This window comes from Eumetopias jubatus, unplaced genomic scaffold (assembly GCF_037043125.1).
Source record: "Eumetopias jubatus isolate StellerSeaLion01/CBP00866 unplaced genomic scaffold, mEumJub1_p1.0 scaffold_1, whole genome shotgun sequence".
NCBI classification, from domain to species: Eukaryota; Metazoa; Chordata; class Mammalia; order Carnivora; family Otariidae; genus Eumetopias; species Eumetopias jubatus.
Window position 1 is genome coordinate 90,778,877 of NW_028274807.1, and position 22,607 is coordinate 90,801,483.

A 22,607-nucleotide genomic window follows, 5' to 3' on the forward strand; every position below is an offset into this window, starting at 1 on the left:
ATGAGCTCAAAGCCAACTAAATTTCAACGTGGAAACCATGACAATTTAATCCTGTCTGACAAGAATTCAGTCTTCAGAACTGTCAAGACTATTAAATGGTTTAAAATATATTATGATAACATTGAATTTCTTAAATGTGTACTTTGGTGTCTTTGTGAATCATCTTTTTTTAGCTCTAACAGTCATTAAAACTAAACATTAAATGATCTTAGAAACAGTCTTCCAAATCTCTGGATAACACAATGTAAAACTAGTATCTTAAAAATAATAAGGCCTGTTTAAGCATATAGTTTTAGATTTAAAAGATGTGTTTAAGAAGATGAATAAGCACCCAAAACTAATGTAACATTATGTGTCAACTATACTTCAACAAAAAAAAATTTTTTAAAGATGAATAAGATAACCATTTTTTTATTTATTTTTTTTAAGATTTTATTTATTTATTTGAGAGAGAGAATGAGATAGAGAGAGAGAGAGCATGAGAGGGGGGAGGGTCAGAGGGAGAAGCAGACTCCCCGCTGAGCAGGGAGCCCGATGCGGGACTCGATCCCGGGACTCCAGGATCATGACCTGAGCCGAAGGCAGTCGCTTAACCAACTGAGCCACCCAGGTGTCCCAAGATAACCATTATTTTAAAGTGCTGTTTCATCTTCAAAATTTCCATCTTCTGTGTATTTTTATAATATATAATCCATTAATACCACGGTATATGGAATATAATTTAGAGATATACTCATGAGTTGAGGGTTCTTGCTTCAAAAATTCACTGAACAGGTGAATATAATCAAAAAAGTAAAGTAACTATAGTCTGGAGCTGCACTGTCCAGTAAGTAGCCACTCTCCACATTTTTTTTTAAAGATTTATTTATTTATTTTGAGAGAGTGAGAATGAGAGAGAGTTTAAAAGTAAAGCAGTGTCAAGCATTGTTTTCTGATGCAACTGTATTATTTTTGCAGGACCTCTTTATTCTGTTGGAAATGTAGCATCTGAATTGAGATGTTCTACAGGTATAAAAGTATTTTAATGAGTGAAAAATGCATAATGTTCCATTAATAACTTATGTTGATTCCATCTAAAATTGAAGATATTTTCATTGAATGGAATATTAGGCTAAATAAAATAATTTTTAAATTAATTTTGTCTTTCTTTTTACTTTTCTTTAATGTGGCCACTATAAAATTTAAAATTACATGTATGTTGCATTATATTTCTATTGGACATCTGGTCCAGACGCAAAGTAGTGAATGGGGAGGTTTCTAAAGGGAATAAAGATTAGGTCTATAAGTTTTGTAAGATTCAAGACTAGAATAATAGATCAATTTTTTAACCTATAAAAGGTATACAGATACACACAAATTTAACGTAAGGTGAAGATATTTTTTATTGGGATTTAGTGAACTTACTGCAACTACTGACGTATAGAGTCAACTCCCATGATATTACATTGCAATTACCCAACTTTAATTCTATTTCAGAAAAATAGATTTTTTGCTTCTATGTAAAAACTGGACCAAAAGCAAAGGACAGGAATGAGAAAAGAAGAAGAATATAGCAAGTTGATCTTTTTAAGAGAATAATAGAAAACAACAAATTTGGGTTCTTGATCATATGATTCCATTTTTAAAAAGAAAATTAGTAACTTATCCTCTCCTCTTAAAAATAGCAGATGATCTGGGCCAGCCACAGAAAAGCTCTTCTTTAAGAAAACCCACTGACTCAGTCTTCGCATACTAATGGGTTAACAAAGTGAAATAATTGGTAGTTTTCTCATAGAAAATAAATATCCAGTTAGAAAATTTACCAGTAGAATACACACATAGCCTGAAAATCCATCTTTCTATATGGCTTTATTTTCAACCTCCCCTGCCCCCACCTGCTCTGTATCTGAAAGCTCTCTCTTACTGGACTCCAGCAACAAACAGAGAAGAGGTAACCCATAAGGTAGGTGATTGCAGGTAAATAGAGCACACCTTAGTATGATGCATAACTAAGCTTAAACAACAGGTTTTTGGCTGCTTACTTTTAAGCATTTCATCATAAAATTCTATTTTTATAATTATCCCCTAACATGAAATCCCACATGAGAAATTTCTTTTGAAAAAATTAATGCTTAGAGTACCTTTGATTTCTCTGAAGACTTGTCATGTTTTACATCCCTTCTGATAATAAGAAATAAATAACTCTTGGTAGAGTTTCCAAATCAGAGGACAAATCATCAACTCTAGAAATGTTTCGAGATTATGTTTTTTGTCTTTTCCAGGTCTTCTCTTTTCTCTAGACTTGATTCATTGTTTATATCTGACTGTAATTTTATTGTATATACTCTCACAACGTGTCACAAATACTTTCTAGAAAATGGAAGGGTAAAAATATGTAAGTTTATTAAATATGTAGTTAATTACCTTTCTAAATAGCACAATTATATAAATTATGATAAAATGTTATTAAGAAAACATGTGGATAGCACTCATTCGAATGCAGAATAGCCTGGGACTAGGGAAAAGTTACACATGCCTGATGTGGTCCCTTTAAACATCTTCTAGAAAATAAACCCAAATATGAACTGTAGACTATAAACTATCTACTTTGGTAAATATTACAGATTGGCTTTAAAACAGAAGGGTCAAAAATATACTCTGAAAAACATATTTCTTATCGACTTTAAAGGGAGAACACTATCTAGTTAAGCAATCATTTTATTTATGTTAAAAGGGAATAATGCATATTTCTTAAAACTTATTTTCATTCAAAGTCAAAAAACTTAACTCTAGCCATAATTAAATGACAAAAAAATCATTACATAATCTTTTCTGCCAGAAAAAAATGCTGCAAATTATAATGATATTAACACAAATCTTTTTTAATAACTTACTTCTGTTTGAGTATATTACATAGTCTCTTAAGAGAACTGAGTCTTCTAGAAAAGGTACTGCTTTGCAAAGCTCAAACGCAAGAAGCTAGCAAATACCAGGACAGAAATTAATATTTCTCTTGGATATGTCTCTTCTCAGGAATATGCCTCAGCTCTTCAGAGAAGTTTCTAAATGGTGGCTTTGTCGATACATAAATCAGTTGAGAAATACAACTTGTTTTGTATTTAGAAAATTTTTCTAAGAAAAAAATTAAATCTATAGTCCTAATTTTTCTGTTAGATAAAATGGGTGGGTATGTGAGTAATCAATAGCCAGTATAAGATCTCTCACCCTAATCTCTGTTTGTGGCAATAATGGAACACCTGTAATTAAATTCAAAACAGGTGAAGTACCAAAAGGCAAAATTAAAGAAACTACAAAATTGCTTTTCCCTTGACTTTACAAAAGAACAACCTTCAACTGAGTTTAAAAACAGATTTCACAGCCCACTCCATACATAAAATCAATAGTAATCCTTTCTTTAATATTGTATATATTTTAATTCAAAGACTTGTCTTTCATCACTATTTTCATGTTTATCTAATGCTTGTGAGCACCAACCTTTTCATTCATCATATGCTACACAGGAAACAGAATAATGCAAATCGTTAAGGTATGATAAATTAAGAAATCCCTACTCAGTTTAAAATAAATTACTGTTGTCATGCATTATGTTTCCAGTACCCAAGGCATTTCTCCAGAGGATTGAGGGCTTTTTGTGCTACTGCAATTGGGGGCAAAGTATTGCTACCATCAACAAGACCTTACCTCATTTATGTGGAACTAGACTTAAGGCCTGGCATGCGCATGGTCAGTACTCTTTATTACCCACATTCTCCACTATTGGTCACTCTTTCTACCTGTTCTCTGTCCTAGGACATGCATATGCTAATAGGACAAAGTGAATTAATTTGCATGCTTATTGATGACTTTTGAATCAGGTATGCAGAGCACTCTGCCAGTCTTGAGGAAACTGGAAAACCAGAATTTATATTTATTTTCTAGTTTGAGTGGCAAGGCATCTACAATATTAAGCAGTTAATACACACAAAGTAACAAGTGGAGTTGGTTTTATGCATGCCAAAATGAAGGGTAGGCTGCCTAAGCTATGGAGGTAGATGGAAGAGATGGATCAATCCGGCTTGTAGTAATTTTGTAGAAGGTAGGGTGATAGCTGGGCTATATAGATTGGGCAAGATGGGTATATTTGGCAAGTATAAGCAGTTGGAAATGATCCTGGTAGGCAGTAAGGAGGCTAGCCTGGCTTGATTGTAAGGGACTTTCCAGAAACTAATAGAAGATATAGTTTGCTAAGAAGAGAAGCAACATACTTCAGCAGACCTAAAATGGCAGGAAAATCTGGAATGGGTCCCAGAATTGGTAAGAAATATTTAGAGATACAGAGCAGAGAAAAACTAAAGAAAGCTGGTGTTCTCTTATGTTTTAAAGATATTTTTAAGGTAATCTGGCATGTAAGTTTGGGTCTGGAGGCTCAGGGGTCAGCCTGAAAACCTGGTAACTAAGGTGAGTAGTTAGTAGCAACTGGAACTGTGTCAATTAAAAATAGAAAGACAAAGGAAAAAGAACAATATCCAAATGTTTATGGGAGTAAATTATTTAAGGAAGAACTTTAGGAAGAGAAAGACATTACAAGGTGTCCTGGTAGATGAAATTGCAGTATATTTTTTAAGGCAAAGTAGTGAAAGTGGATGGAATGTCAAGGATCATGGCACTAGGTCAAGGGAAGGTGGGGGGGGTGTGTGGGTACAGCTTAGGTTTCCTATTGAGGAATCACCAGAGGGAGGAAAGGATCATTTGAAAGCAAACTAAACTAAAAAGCAAAATGCAAGCCCTTGCTTGGTTTGGAACACACTGGAAAGAAACCTTACACTGGGTGAAGAAGATACTTCTATTTCCAACAACAAAAAAAATCAGTTATGTTACTAACTTATTACATTGCATGGCTCTTCTAGGCAACAAAGGTCAGGTGAGGGCAAAAACCTTCAATTGTCTCTGGAAAGTCCTATAGTTATTCTCATTTGATAGATCCAATAGTGAAGGGCTAGTCACTCCTCTGGGATCCTTTCCCTATGCATGTGTATTTTACAAACCAGTTTTGCTAATTAAATTCAAGTAGAGAATTGTGCCTGGTTGTTTGTGGGAGGTCTGTTTGTTTGGATTTTTGCATTTTTACCACAGCTGCTTGTTAAATGGCTTATTTGGCTTCTAATCTTGCATTTTTTAAAATTATTTCAAAATATTTTATCTGTTTTTTAATATTTAACTTTGTAAATGAATGGGGAAAGAAACAAAAAACAAAAATCACAACTATGCTAGCTTGAGAGGTACAAAGAAACATTTCCTGAAGGACTCATTCTATATTTCACCTCCACAAATATTTCTCTTAACACTCTGATATTTTTGGAAACACAACTTATCAAAATTTGTTGATTTGTTTAATGTCAATATTCCTATGTACTGTGGAATTCAGAGAGGAAGGATTGAGTCTGATTTTTGTTTTGTTTTGTTTTTTACACTGTGAACACAGACCACCACCACCCCCACCCCACCCCCGCCAAACTACTGGGAACCTATAGTGGGCACTTATCAAATGCCTGTGAATTAATGAATGAATAAATGAAAGACTGAGTTAAGATGATGACTTTTGCTCTGAAAAAAGAACTAAATATCTTTTTGTTTATGGTTTGTTAGTTGTAGAATTTTGAGTGCTGGAAAATAGTTGTCCAATTCTGGATCCAGAAGAACACCTTGGCTAGGAATGAAGGAAATTTTTATTCTATGTTCTGAGGTCTTATTCAAAGGAATAAGGAAATCCTTCAGGAAAATCATAAGCCATATACTCCCAACTTCTTCCCAGAACTTATAAAAACCAAAACAAAACTCCATTTTAGGACAACTAAGAGCTTGAATAAGGCCATATTAATAACATGGAAAGACAAATAAGGAGACATAATACAGTAATTTATTGGGGTCTCTTATATTGGCCAGTCTCTGGAATAATACAGATCATATTGATTCACACTCCTTCAAAACAGGAATTCAAGAGAGCCCTCCATAATACTGGTTTGATTCATTCCATTATTAAAAGATGTAAGATAATTAGAAGCAAAATAAGTCATTTAAATAAGCAGCTGTGGTAAAAATGCAAAATGCTGGTTTGATTCATTCTATTATCATTCATTCCATTATTGGCAAAATCTCTATGTTGCTTTTTGTATAAAAGACAGATTCCCCTGGGGCGCCTGGGTGGCTCAGTTGTTAAGCGTCTGCCTTTGGCTCAGGTCATGATCCCAGGACCCTGGGATGGAGCCCTGCCTCGGGCTCCCTGCTCAGCCGGGAAGACTGCTTCTCCCTCTTCCACTCCCCCTGCTTGTGTTCCGTCTCTCACTGTCTCTCTCTGTCAAATAAATAAATAAAACCTTTAAAAAAAAAAAAAGACAGATTTCCATACTCACCTTAGTCAGCCAAGGCTCAGCTGGTCCCTCAATCTTCTGTGAGCAAAATATCTGCCTTATTCACTGACTTTACCAAGCATCTCACTTTAATGAGGCACGAGCCATGTTTTTTTGTATCCATAGCAGATTGTCAATTTTGATCAAGGTCTAGGCCTGCTCAACAACTTTTTGAAATGCAAATCTAATCATGTCACTTATCTGCTCAATGTCCTATCATGGTTTCTCATTGTTTTTAGAAGTCCTACATCTTTAACGAGATTCTGCATGGCCTGCAGCCCGTTTTCAACCTTAACTGACATCACCTACCCCTTAGTCCAAGCATTCCAACTGGGTTTGCTCAGCCCCTTTAACACATCAAACTTCTCTTTTCCTCTGGCTTTTACCCAGATTCTCTTCTCTGCTTGAAACTCAGCCTCACCCTCCACTCAATGACCACATTGGATTAATACCTATTGACTCTTCGGATTCACATTAAATTCATTCAACAAATATTTTCTGAGAAAATCCAGTGGCAGGGACTATTTTAGGCCTTGGAGAGCCAGATAATAATAAATCAAACAATCCAAAATAAATAGGAAATAATCAGGTATGATCAATGTAATACAAAGAATTTTTTAAGAAGTACATGACTTGTGACATGGTGGCTCTTGTTAGATTGGTTGAACATGGATGGTCGCTCTGAGAAAAGACGTTCAAACCAAGATCAGAAGAGCAGGAACTAGTCCCACACACTTCTGGGGCAGGCAGAGGGAACAGCAAATACAAAATATCTAAAATGAGCATGAGTTTGGTGTGTATAAAGAACAAAAGATGGCTGGAACTGAGAGGAAGAGCATTTTGAGATGAACTAAGATACAGGTACAAGAGGAACATACATGAAGAGATATAGATACATAATACAGATTTATGAAAGGTTTTGTTAGAGAGGTCAGGGAAGGAGTCTGAATTTTTTTCTAAGTGAATAATGGAAAGCCACTGGAGGGTGATGAGCAGAAAAGTGAGCTGCTATAATTTATATTGTAAAAAGATAATCTGATTTTGCTGTATGAAGAATGGATTATAGGTATGGAGAAAAATGAAAGAGGAAAATAACAGAAGAGGTTCAAGGAGACTCAGCTAAATGGTAGAGGGGGAAATGGAAAGGAGGCAGATCCAGGATGTATGTTGGAACAATTCAGTAAGAGAAGCTGAACTGGTTGTTGAGCATAGAGAAGAGATAAATTGGGGAAAATCTACAGAGTTTTTACTTGATCATCCAGATGGATGGCAGTGCCAATGCCATCAGTACAGTGTTGTGCTGAAAAGAAGACTGCCTGGTTAGAAGCCTGGTTCCACCACTTCATGCCATTTGACCTGTGTGACTGCAAATAAGATACTTAACCTCTCTACTCATGTGTTTCTGCACTTATAAAACTGGGAAAATAACAACCCTACCTCATAGGGTTATTGCAGAAATTTAATAATGCAATTAATATAAACTGCTTAAAACAGCTTTTGGAATATAATAAACCCTCAGCGAGTGTGGCTACTATTATTATTGCTATTGTTGCAATTATTATAATAACCTAGATGTGAAAGAGAATGAAATACACACTTGTGAAAATCAACATGTTTTAGCCATTAAAGTTGAAATATTCATTAGATATCCCCATGGAGATGTTGATAGGCAGAAGTATTTAAACCTGGGGGCACCTGGGTGGCTCAGCAGGTTAAGTGTCTGCCTTTGGCTCAGGTTATGATCTCAGGGTCCTGGGATGGAGCCTCACATCAGGCTCCCTGCTCAGCGGGGAGTCTGCTTTTCCCTCTGTCCCCCTCCCCCAGCTCACGTGTGCACACTCTCTCTCTCTCTCAAATAAATAATAAAATCTTTTTTTTAAAAAGAAGTATATAAGTCTGAAGTTTTGAGGAATAAGTAGTTCTGAAGATACAGTTTTTGAAGTCACTTACAAAGAGATGGTATTTAGAGATTTAGAGCCATGCATGAAGTCCCCTAGGGAGACACTGAAGAGAGGAAAAGGCAGGGAGCCAAAAATTCTGCTTAATGGCATTTCAATATTTAGAGATCAGGGTAAGAGAGGAGGAGCCAGGGAAGGCGGCTGAGAAGGAGCTGACAGTGAGATAGGAAGTAATCCTGGAATGTGCTAAGAAACAAGCATGCTAAGACCAACTAGTTAACTGTCTCCTGTGCTATGGAGAGATCAAGTAAGATAAGAACAGAGAAGTGGACAGTGGAATTAACAAACTGGAGGTCCTTGGGAATCTTGCCAAGGGCTTTCTCAGTAGAATATAAGAAATTGAAACTTGAATATCACTTCCTTTGAGAAACCTTTTCTGAGTGTCTAGAATAGATTAGCACTTGTCATTTCTCTAGTACTTATCATCCAGGTAATTGTAAAGAAAGTTGACTTTGCATTAAATCATTATCTATGTAAAAGATATCATTTGTATAATTATTAGTTTAATTTCCATCTTCCCTAATGGCTAGTAATCTACTGGATGGCAGGGATCATGCCTATCATGTTTTTCACATTATCCTTATAAAAATAGTGAACAAATAGTCTACTTTGCCCTGTGACATTATCTGTTTTAAGTTTCTTTATTCCAAAGGATAAACAATGTCTCAACTCCAGTAGCTCATTTTAGCACTCAATCTAAAATTGATTACCATCAAGCCGTTATTAAAACCCAGTTGATATAAGATATTTGAGAAAATAAATCTATGGACCAAGTTAACTGTCCATTGCTCTCAATTGGCTTTTAGCTCTATCCTATTATAAGTGAAATCACCAAATATCTTCCTTGAATTGCACTTGGTTAGGTCTTTTGAAATGACACTATAGAAACTATGGGCATTTATTATTATGTCCTTGGCTTTTACAGAGAGTTAATATAAGTAATCATATACTGAGAATATATCTGCATCTTCTAATGACATCAAAACTATCACATGGTCTCAATATTGTTCATTGCTCCAAATAAAAACAAGCCATATGATAAATTTTGCTAGAGTATACTGAGAAAGAGCTGTGTATTTTTGTCACTGATTAATATGTAACAATTATGAAATTCAATTCATTATCCTTTTTACCTTTCTCCCAGGAAATTGAAATATATATATTTATATTCAATTCCAATACATGCTCATGGCCTAAGTTTCTGTAACTTTTCTCTGTAGTATATGTATTCCTTTATGCAATTTATTTATATGTGTGTTTTTGTCACAAATTATTTCCACTTTTTTGAAGTAGAAATAAAGAGAAACTGAAAGAAAGTGCTTCTCTCTTCCCTTCGGTTAATCCCAGAGATAAACTACTTTTCATGATCTTGCTCAAATAAAACCAATTCCATGAAGACATTTTTGACACTTCAAGGACAGCCTGACTCCATCTTCTACCTCCCAAGAAAATATTTGGATCATCATATAAAATTTAATATCTTATTATATACTACTCCCAAGTATATGGTCACATTTAAAGGTTTTTATTTGTCTGTTTTAGGACTTAGAGCCAAGCAAAAATTAAAAAAGGCAAAAAAAAAAAAAAAAAGACATGGCAAATACCAAGAGGGATGACAAAACATTGTGCCACATCAGAAATTAATATGTTTTCTTTTTAAATCATAAGCATTACCTAGACTTTTACTAAATCTCCTTGCTGCTGAACTGCTCAGATTCAAATATGAAAAAAAAAATCTTGTTTTAAATGATTTAGCCCACATGGCATTATAAAGTAAGCTAAGTGTAATTCTTCAAATACAAGTAGATGCACTTCAGTTTTTTTTTTCCCAGAGAAGGGGGGTATAGCCATTAGATTACTAAATATAACATTAGACTCCTAAAATTTGCCAAATCACATGGGCTAGAATTATGAACACATAATTGCCTCTAAAATATCCATATCAAGATAAAAGTAACATTAAATTTCCATCTGATAAAAGTCGTGTTTGCCTAAATTAGTTCCTAACAGTGGTATAAAACTTTTTCATTTTCTCTAAAAATAACTATTAAATTTATTCTAAATTTAAAGAGGCAGTTGAGATATATTTTTAACACAAAATTAGTTCATGTATTTTTTTCATTTTTGAGATTTGAAAACATATCGTTTATATAGTTTCTATTTTCAAAAGTGTTAATTGCACAATATCCCATCCTAATAGTGAACAATTTATTTCTTATTTCCTTCCATTTCTTGTCCATAAGCACATATATTTAGCCCACTTACAACCATAATACTCAACATTATTTCCCTCCTTTAAGGACATCTAATAAAAACATTCCTCCTTAAATTCCAATTATGAAAGTTTTATTAACTATGTACTGTAATATTAAAAATAATTCTTTTAACAAATATTTTTTAATGTATTTTAAAGAACTACACAACAATGTGCTAAATAACAGAGGATGAAGAGTTAAAGCGCTGAGGAAAAAGAATGTATTCAACCAGAAGTGAAAGAAAGTCTAAATGTTCACTGGATGGGTGAGACTAAATGAGATGCGGTTACAGAGACCTCTCAGACAAAACAGGGGAAGTGAGATTAGCAGGCAGAGCCCTGTACCCTTTTTTCAACCTTATTAGCAGCTTTCCTTATGATCACTAATAGCATTTCCAATACTATGATAGTGATAGTCTATGTTACCATGCCAAAGGAAACCACAAACGGTCTCAGTTGACAAACTAACTCCCACCTGTTCCTAGGTCCATCAGAGCAATGTTATAATAGGAGATAGCTCTATGTCACTTCTCCTTTGCAGTGAACAAAATCTTTTTTTCAACATGAAATGCTTTAAACTGGAATCTTGCCTCTAGATAGCTGTACGAATTTTATTACTAAAACATTATCACATTTTTACTTATTGCTAAAACAAACAAACAAATAAAACCTATAATATTTCTCCTCTGGGATGGCAAATTCAAATCAACACTAATTACATACCTGTTTCAGACATCTTGATTTTTTTTCTCTCCATCTTCAGAGAGCAATAGTCTTCTAATTAGCCAAATTATACCTTGAACCCCCCAAATTCATATCCTTTACACCAAAGCATCCAAATCAAAACACAGCTCAGGATTTCCTCCAATGTGGGACCAAATCTTATTTTCTACTAATTTCCAACACTCTCCCAAATGAAAACGAAACAGCAATACTTTTGGATCCCATACCCAAGAAACCTTGGCTTACCTTGTTACCATTAGACAAATTATTAACAACAACAAAAACCCTATAGTCTTTATTGTTGTAGATCTTTATTGTTGTCAGATGAGCTGTTGTTCTAGTTGTGGTATACTATACATGCAAAGTGTGCTGAAACAAATGTTTCAATAATTTATTTCTCATGAATTAATTCATTTAAGTATATTTTCACAAGGCCCAATACACATTTCAGGAACAAAGTGACCAGGATACATACACCTACCTGTTCCAGAACCAGTGTTCCAAGATGCACCTAAAAATGTTTACTAACAGAGTTTTGTACTTTATCATATTGAGAGATCTAGAAAGGACACCTGGTTCTTAATGCTGATCATCAGTATATGATGTGTTTAAGAGCAACAAAGGAGCCAACTGAAAGTTAAATCCTAAGCTGCAGTAGAGCAGAACGAATATTTAGCTATCACTGAGAAAATCATCCATCATCTACAGCAACTCTGCTTGCCGTTATACAGACCAAGCAATTGACTGATTTCTTCATTTTTTAGCTATTTAGTCTACTGTCCTACAATTCAGTCATTCAGAGCGTGGCATTTAGAGAAAGGATATGAACATAAATATAGGATTCAAATTGGATCAAAGTCAGGTCCTTGTCAGTTATACATAAAAAAATGGGCAAAGCTTTATTAATGTAACAGTTCATTTTATGGAATCTTACTTTATGTGAGTAGAACTAATAACAGAATGAGGCAACATAAGGTATGGCTAAAAGATTTTTTTTAATAAAATAAATACATATGATTAAGTGGATAGTCAAGTCCTTGAAAACACTGCTGTATAGAATGTGGCATTTAATTTTAAATTTTCAATTGGCAAACTGGTCATTGCTTCAGGATTTTTAACTTGAGAAAGTCAGAAAAATATGAGAATAATAATAAAAACAACTGAACTATAAATAATACTATAATTAAAGTTAAATGTATTAAAATATTGAAAATTCTCATATTAAAGTCTTGCATAAAAACCAAATGACAACATTTATATTTAAAATTAAGATGATTATGAACATCTCTTTATACATCTTTCCGATACACAGTTTTCATTGGTGGGAAACCATTCATTCCTGCCCACTATGAAATTATAAGAACATCTGAAGCAATCAATGCCTGATTAGATACTATGTGGAACTAATGTGTACTTGAAAAATGTTACAGAAATATTTTACACCTACATTTGCCATGGTATATCTATTGTCCACCATACTCCAAAATCAAAATAACAAAGTAGAAAAATATCAAGATTTCACTTTGCATTGCTAAAATATCTCCTTCCCCAAGACATACAAACTTGATTAACAAAAGCTATTCTTTTTTTATATATTTTGAGATTGACACGAACATAGGCTTATAATTACATAGAAGTAACTACCACTGAGGAGGAAAAAAACTGATTCTCAATGACCAAAATATATGATATGAACAATTATTATAAAGGAAAATGTAACTTAAATTCCTTTTTCAAAATCTTTTAGATAATGAAAGTGGGAGGTGCCTTTTTGTTACAAGTAACAGTATAAATTATATGCCTTTAAAAAGTGTATAGTATGTGATAAGACTTTGAGAATAATTAAGATTAAAAAGATGAAATCTTTTGTGATAAATTGTACTCTTTTAGCAAATACTCTTAACTAAAATACCATAACAGAAGTGTCTTATTAAATGATAAAGTAATTTTACTCCCAAAATTGTGCCAATACTATAAAAATAAACTTTTACACGTAGAATATCAAGTTTCTCTTTTAATAATGGGTTATTACATAAAACAATACGTGTATTTCAGAGTACTTGATAAGTTATTTTACAAATAATATTTCCCTATAATTTTCTTCAAAACCAAGGATCTCCAATTTGATTTTGTTTTACATGTGTATACATTATTGACTTGAACTCTTTATCACCTTATAAAATCAACACGTTTTCCAAATCATTCAGTGTAAATATACTTAGACAAATATTTCTAATTATCTGACAAATTTTTAAAAAACCCAAGCCTGTACCACAGTGACAGACAATGTTTCCCCAAACCCAGTCCATACACATATTCTCAGAGACTTATAAACTTGTTTCTAAACTCATGTCAAATTTCAGGCAATTTTATGGCATTGTAAAAAAAAAAGTGGAAGGAAAAATTTGTCCAGGGACTAATTCTTCTTTAGAAAGGCCCTGACATTGTTGCCTTTCACAGTGCTATAAAGTGAAACCAGGAAAAACATCACTCAACAATGTGAATAATTTCACTACCTTTTACCTTCAAATTTTAAAATCAACCCTAACTGTCTTCCATCAAGTAATTTATCAACACACTTACAGAATTTATTGAAAATATCAAAAATTTTGGTTCAAAAAAAGTCAACAAGCATAGAACAATGAATGAAACAAAGCAAAGCAAAACAAAACAAATCAAAACAAAACTATCCCATACTTCATGGATTAATGGTGAAAAGAAGAGACTTCTTACCAAGTACCCCAAGTCGATAGTTGACTGTGATGACGATCACGTTGCCATAACTTGCCAAGACACTCCCATCATATAAATTTCCAGTACCTTCCATATATGAGCCACCATGTATATACACCATCACTGGTTTGGGACCCCCACTGTCCCGAATATCTGAAAAACAAACGGTTGGCAAATTGTCCTTATCCTCAAAAAACATACACAATGAAGCAGAGAATACATTTTTCCATTTTAGGAACAAAAGAGCATGATTTTAATATAGTTCTTTAAATTGCTGTTTTGTTAAAGTGTTTCTTCAGCAACTCGTTTTACGAGCTATTGTGAAAAGAGCAATAGATATTCACTGTTTTCTAGCTAAAATTTTGTTTAAAATTATAAACTGAATTACAAAACTTGGACAAATTCAAAATGGGTGTGAATTTTAGTGCTTTTTGATTGATTTCTAAAGTGACCGTAGAATAAAAAGAAAGAATGATAATGGGTCTTAGAACTATTTTTTTTTAAATGTCATAGACCTCATACGGAATTTATGAGCCATATGCTAAGGACAATGTTATCACTGTTATTGTGAGTAAAACACTCTGTTTCTCCATTTCTTATTTACTATAAAGATTTTATTGAAAGCATCATGATTATATTGAATAATTTATGCTCTAATTTGCGAACATAATTACAACACTGTGTTTTAGGTTGCAAGAAGTTTCATTTCACTACTCAAGTACCAACTGGCAGATGAATGTTTAGGCAGTAAAGTCTACATTTTTATTGTTGTACGAAGGGTACTGTCACTTAAATGATATTTTTTCGTTAAGTCTGGGTTATCTGCTCACTCCACTAACCCTACCCTCTGGAAGAAGAAAACAAACCTCTTTGTGTAACTATTGTACTCTTCCTAGTCCCATTTTGGCTGTATGATTTTGTCATGTAGACATAAAATAGAATACAGCTAAGTCCAGGTGTAAAGTACCCAATTTTAGAATGATGTTAAAATGATTTTTACAGCTCTGACTTTTAATCAACTGTGTTTGCTTTACTAAGATACTTTCCCCAAATTTTGTAGTTTTCAATAAGGATCTAGAAATAATATGTAAGGGAACCATAACATAATTTTAACTGGTATTAAAAATGCCCTAATTTCTAGAGAAATAGGTGCTTAACTTTATATTGGCAAACATGGTTTTAACTATTGAATATTGAAATATTATATATGTATGTATATGATTATGAATACATACATCAAACATTACTATTCTATAATAGCCCATTATGTCTTCTACCCACAATTGAGACTAAATTAGATCAAGTGTATTTTCTTCTTGTTAATGCCAATATTAAAAAACATCATTTAAAAGTATAGTTTTGTTCCTTTGCTTTTGACATTTTTTATCAAACTTAGATCTCCTACATCTTTGCAACTGAGGTTTCAGCTTTCAGAATAGACTAATATAGTACAAATTCATTGAAAAATCTGGTGATTATTTAGATGCTGTTTTATGTTTCTTGTGAAAAGGGTGACTAATATAAATGCCTCAATTTTTCTATTGTAATAATAAAGTCATTTCCTTAAAATAAATATCCTTTTAGGATCAGGAATTGCAGCTCAACTTGTTTGTCCAGATTTTCAAGTTGGGGAAACAGCTCATTGAAGAATTTAGAGACTTTTAAAAAGACTATTTTAAAGTTGACTTAATACCAGTATATAAATTTACCATAATCCCCTCCCCTATCTCCAAGGGTCTACTTGAGTGTCTTATTTTTAAGTGGTGAGAGGAGGATACTTTGACATCAAAACTATCCATTAGACACAACTACATTTAGAAGGAAAACCTAAATTTATTTTCTCCTTAAATCCTTAGGAGGGAAAATGGTATTCACTCATTTGTAAAGATTTGGGGGCTTGAGGAGATGTTAGGCTTATACAGAGAAAACAATCCTTCTGAAATTTTTAACTATCTTCCATTTTTAAATGCCTGTTTGCTACATACAGTTTTAGCTTATTTTTCTAGTATGGCTGGCACTGAAAAAGCAATAATAAATTATTAAACTGAAATCATTAACTGACTGTTCACAGCAGACACTGTACTCTGCTAATTGTATGCTTGTAGGTAGCACAGAGGGAGGCTGTTTCAGAATTCTTCTTTAATTAAAATTACATAGAATTACAAAGCACCAACTGTGAACAGTAATGAAATCTTGGTAGAATCATTCTGTTCACCTGGAAAACAATACAGGGACACACTGAGAAGACTTGCCACATTTTATACCTAATAACAGAATGAAGTGGACATTGTCAGGAAACACTGAAAATATGACAATACATCCTATGAGATATTTTGAGTGGTATCTTTTTATTTTTCTTTGAAAGTTAGACTTGAAAGAATTACTGATAGTTTGGGCTGATTCTAATTTCCAATTTGTCTTTTCAAATTTCTCCAAGATTTCAGCCTTGTCTAAGAACTTAATATACCAAGCAGTTCTTTCCTAGAAAGCTATATATAATTCTAACCCTGTGTTCTGAACAGTATTTCTTTTTGCTTGAAGTAATCCGGAAGCTAATAGTATATGGGATACTAATTATCAAAATACGTAAAATCCTTACATATAACAACCCTTAAAATTGCTAATAAAGTTTGGAAAGATGCCATATTTCTATTACAGGACAATTGGAGTTCTATGATAGTGTTTTATCACAGAGGTCTATCCTAGACTTTATTTTCTTCATAGTATACAGGTCTTTTTGATGTAAATATAAATAGTAAATAGTTTAAATATAATAATATAATAATAAGTATAACTAATTTAAATTATACCTATCTTTACTTTGATTTTAAAAAAAAAACAGAATCTTTATAAACTAATATATCAGACAGCCTACTACTGAATACCATCTGATTTTAATGCCATCATTTTAATAAAATTTTAAGGAACCATTATGTCTTTGGTGCAAATGTATTAGATGTACTTTAGTAATTTGTGATGAATTTATTAGAGCCAGTTATCCCTCTAAATCTTGTCTCATATTTTTCTCTATAAAGAAGGTGGATTTCACCTAACATTTCTGACTTTGCCTAAGTAGCTGCTACTGACTTTACTAAAATTAAAACCACTCTCAGAGACTAAAACACTAGTTCAGCAACAGTAAAAATATAAATGTTCATAAAACATGTTTATATTTTCTGCTATGTGCATTTTTTTAGGCTTTGCCGTGCATATGCCATGCATGTGCCACTATACTGATGATTATTTTCCTTCTAAATTTTTTAGGGTAAGAAAGTATTTAAGTTTTTCAAGTTAAAAAAGTAATAGACTTGGAATGTTAGTAGATATCTCTATTTAAAATTTTTTGCTAAAATGGATAGCAATCTTATCATCATTTTATTTTAAATAGCTCTTGTAAAAGGTTAATAAATTGTATTTTTTTATTATGTTATGTTAACCACCATACATTACATCACTAGTTTTTGATGGAGTGTTCCATGATTCATTGTTTACATATAACACCCAGTGCTCCATTCAGTATGTGCCCTCTTTAAAACCCATCACCAGGCTAACCCATCCTCTCCTCTCTAAAACCCTCTGTTTCTCAGAGTCCATAGTCTCTCATGGTTCGTCTCTATTTTAAATTTTAGTAACTATTTTGTCTTTCCGATAAACCAAAATTTTAAGCCAATGTAGCAAGTGTCAATAGATCTATAGCAATTAATGAGGATTTATTTGTGGCTGACACCAGGGTTTGGAAATCACAATTCCCTTTAATTGTCCTAATGAATAATTATTAGACACATAACTCTGTAAATATGCTTACTGGTTTCCTTCTCTTAAAAAAACTCATTAAGTTCTTAACTGCCCATAATTTAGAGGTGTTGGCATTTTACAGTTTTTAAATTGTAGGGTATTGTCTTAATTTTTCTCTGATATATTTCAAGATATTTCAAGATATTTTTGTGTCCTGCTTTACTAATTCTACCAACCTCAGATACCAACCTCATTCCAAACCAGCAAAAGAATCTAGAAGTGTTGGCTAAATACAATTTTTAGTTAAATAAATAAATAAGTAAAATAAAAATCTATAAGAGCAGTTTTAAAAGGCTCTATTTAGAATATAAAATTGCACCTGAATATTGAAATATTAATATTAAGGTATTCTTAGCACAATTAAAAACATTTAAATATCTCTTAAATCCCCAAAATAAATTGGTAGAAATCTAGGGTGTTGCTTTGACCCATTTTTATCACTTCAGATTAGTCTTTTTGCAACTATGGAAATAACCTAAGAAATATGTAGTCTTTTTGGTTATTATAAAACACAACTGAAAAGTGATACAATTGTGTCTGGCCTAAAGTTGGCAAAAGAATAACTGACAGTAAAGACACAAAGTAGAATTAGAAGTAATGAATAGTGTCTACTAAGAAACCTTGGGTTAGTTAAGTGAATGAAGGGCACACCCCAGTCAATGAGTCTGGTAGCCTCTCAATGCAGTAGCTGAGATAGGGACCTGAAAATCAAGTAAAAGATTTGGGTTATCAGTGAATAATGAAGATTAAGTAACTTGACTTTTGACTAAAGTAAAAGGAGTAATTTATCAAGTAGTTTATATTTGTTTTATGTCTAGTGATGTTGATTCATAATTTGGAAAAATTAAATATGAAAATTGGCCTTGGTTTTTATTCACACTCTCATGTCTACAAAATAATTGTAAAAGGAATTGAATAGAAGATGTTCAGACTTTCCTACAAAGGTTTTTTTATCCTGAGGAATATTTGAGTTTATCTTTCTTGTCTTTGCTGTCTAAACAATTATCCAAAACGACAGCACAGAGGAATGGACTCAACTTGAATTGATTGCTCTTACATTTTACACTCTGAGCATTTAAAAATATTTATTGATTTGATAAGTCTTGTGACTGACTGACTTAGTACTTAACCTGACAATTTAAACAGGGGTTTAGAACATTTTTAATGGCTATTTAAAAAATGTTAAATGTGTTTTGAAAGAGGTCTGTAAAATAGATTCACATTTACAGGGCTTAGCTCATTATGGTGGCTCAGAGGTATTTTTGTAAATATGTAAATGTCTTACTTGATGTTATTTATCAAAAGAAAAGAAGTACATTAAATCAGCAAAGTATTTTTTAAATAGGAAAATTATGTATACTAACCTTGTGAGTACTTTCAGAAAATTTAGAGCTTACAAAGCTACACACTAAGAAGTCCTTTATACTTAAGTATTATTTAGATAACAAATGTCTAGGAGTTAAGGATTTTCAGAGGGCTCAGCAAATCCCAAAGCCCCTAAGTGGAAGCGGTCTTACAGCTGTGAGAACAAAGTCAATAAATGTCTTGAATGTTTGAAAACTTCTGATTTCCAACAATGTTTTTAAAAAACACAATTTGCATTTTGATATTATAAGTTTATTTTTAGCTATTTAGCATTCAAAATGATAACTGTTGGACAGCTATAATGATGTATTTCAAATATTAATGACTGCTTTGTGTTTAATCATTAATTCACCGTTGGGGTTCATGATAAACATATTTTTAATCAGAGATCATAAAATTCACTTAATCAAAATAATTCTTAAGTGTTATAAAATATTAAAATACAAAATAATTTTTAAGCTTTCAATACTTCACCTCTATAATTTAATTTTCTACTGTGAAGTAATTTATTAAATAAATATCTCAATGAAAATAATTCAAGTTGTTTAGTAAGGATATATTCATTCACAGTTGTAACTCATATAACTAGCATTTCTGCTGACCTGCTAGTAGGTTATTTTATTTTGGAAAACCATTCATACTGTATTATTAATATCTCTATGAGATTTAATTTCTAGGGCTCTGGGAGTTACTTTTAAACTTGGGATAACATTAGTCACTTCTTGAAGACTCATAACTAGGGTAGCATTAAAAAAAAGTCTTAATTGGAACCAAGGTGAACTGAAAATATCAACAGGCCCCTCTGGATACTGCACCTAACACCAGGTAAAGGTACACAATGGAATGAGAAATGTCAAATCAATCTAGCAAGTACTTACATGTACAGAGTGTATCAGAATTGTATTTCATAAGAAAGTTAGAAAGAGAAAACAATTTTGGTATTAGCGAAGTAGGAAATATTTTATTGCTTGTAGTTCGCAATAGTTTGAAAATCAGAACACTTCCATTCACCGGGCTCGAAATTATGTGCCTTTGAAATGAAAAGATACCCATCAAATCTGCCTGGACTACTGAAGTGATTGCACAGTTTACTGCAGTTATCTAAATAGACAGAATTCCTTTCTTATCTATACAATCGAATTTATTTATGCAGTATTTAGGCAAATCAATAGAAAACAGTATTTTTGTCATATAAATTATATTGCTCAAGAAACACTTTATATCAGCTTTTAGTTGTCTTTCATTTTATTGGGTATGGGGTTCTTTTTAAACAAATATCAAAGGTAAAAATAAAACACATTTTGATATTGGGTAAAATACATAGATTAGAAAACATGCAAAATGGGTACAGAGAGACTACAGGGGGAGAGATTGTTAGTTCAAAGAATGTGGACAAATTTCAGTCAAAACATGGGATGAAACATATCAAAAGTCAGTTCAAGAAAACAAAAAAAAAAATGCCCCTCTTTCTAAAACATTTTAATGGTTGGCATCAAAATGTAAAACTTAACATTCATTTTTTTTTTAAAAATTAAAAATGTATATTTATGTGTAACAACAAGCAAGAAGACAAAACACATCAAAAACGGGAATTTAAAAACAACTCTTCAAAAAAAGACAAGAAGTAAAAAAATAGAAAGGTGTGGAAAAAGTGATTGAGGCCCTTGTCATGCAAATAGATTTGGTGGAAAAAAAATACCTTCATCTTCAGCACCGTCATTATCACCTAAATCATCTGTCTGTTTCTTTGTAAGGGGACCTAGGATTGAGAACGGAGAAACGGAGGGAAAAAAAAAAAGACAATTCAAGAATAAACAAGACTGAGGGGAAAAAATAAATGTAAATACTAAAATTCTCAAGGGTATTTCCAAAAAGAGCAGGGAAGTGGTTAAGTCAAAGTTGATTATCTGTTTTGTTTAAGAAAAAAAGAATCCCTCTCCCCAAAATATCTTATAGAGGATTTGGTTTGTGAATATATCCAGCATAAAAAATACATTATGGTTTGAAACTCAAGTCATAAGCAAAGGAAATGATTTTTTTTTTAAATATCCACTGCATACAAAAAAGTAAACAGTTTTAGCTGAAAGAACTTAATTTATTCAGTGTCTTTTCTAATTTGAATTGGTGACAACAATAAAGAAAGTAGGCCAAACTCATCTTTAATTTGGGACAATAAAATAACATTAGGGAAAACAGAGATATGAACATTTTCAGGGTGTTTTTTTTCTTTTTTTCTCCTAATTTTTTGTAAGAGCATTAACACTTGGATTTTACACATTTTTATATCATACATTTTCCAAAACTGTGACTTTTTAAAATTACTTGTCATTAAACAAATATTTCCCCATGTGTTTTAATTAAATATTAGCTGCGGATTTAGGACGTTTGCAACATGCACAAAAGTATGAACAGATAATCTCATCACTATGTAGAGCAAAGGTACCATCAATAGAAGTCAGTGTTTGGTTATTAAGTTAGTTACAGAGTCAGGGCTTACATTTCATAAGCAATCTAGTAATATAACAGAATTATGCCCTCTTGCAATTTCATGTCCAGTATAGTTATTTATAAGGGAATCATGTTTTAGGATAATAATTGTATTAAAACGCTGTGAATGTTTAATAAATGTTTTATTATACTTAACAATACTAATTTGCTAGAATAAAGAGGCACACCAAAGGGGAAGTCAAAGGCCATTTGAAAGTAATTTTAAGTGTCACATAATTGACATATTCAGCACACAAAAAAGCAAGTGAAGCCCCACGTTGCTTTTCGTTTTCACAACCATTTAATTTGTATGACATTTCATAATCCTCATGCAAAAAGCATTCATTACAAACACATGACACTCAAGTTAAAAGACAGCCAAACACAGCAGTAAGCAAGAGAATTTTGTCATGCATAAAATAACAGTCACAGAAAAAGGAAGGGAAAAAAAAGACTGAAAGTCATGTATTGATTTCAATAACATAAATAGAAAAGAAGCAGGCATTAACTGCAAGCACACTTCGTAGGGAAGGATTGTTCAACATTTCAAGAAAGACTTCTGAGTCTTTTCAGTGATTACTGTGCATTATGTTTGTAATTCAAACTATACCTATTATCAGAACCCTCAAAGAATGAAAAACACCATCCCAGAAAATGGAAGGGAGAAAAAAGAGATATAATCCAGTTATGTTTCATCAGCTCAGAGAAACAGCCTTGAAAAATAGTAGTAACTGGCACGGATCAAAAGATTGGAAATGGAGAAATTAATGAAACTGAAGGGACCCCTTGACTATTCAGTTGTAAGGTCATGGTTTCAAGGTCATTCCAAATATAGACAGAGGAGCTGTACACAATAAATTTAGTGATATACTGTTATAGTCACTCTTGTAAGCAATCATTCCTTTA

General features: G+C 32.5%; 1 protein-coding gene across 1 annotated transcript in view; it reads right to left on the reverse strand.

The window, feature by feature from the left end:
* The window catches only part of NLGN1 (neuroligin 1), a 664,876-nt gene that overhangs the window by 423,886 nt on the left and 218,383 nt on the right, over window positions 1-22,607 (reverse strand). Inside the window, exons 4-5 of the mRNA XM_088019207.1 lie at window positions 20,914-20,973; window positions 14,055-14,207 (exon numbers count right to left, since the gene is read on the reverse strand). Of these exons, the coding sequence (XP_087875333.1) occupies window positions 14,055-14,207; window positions 20,914-20,973 (213 nt within the window). The remainder of the gene's footprint in view (window positions 1-14,054; window positions 14,208-20,913; window positions 20,974-22,607) is intronic.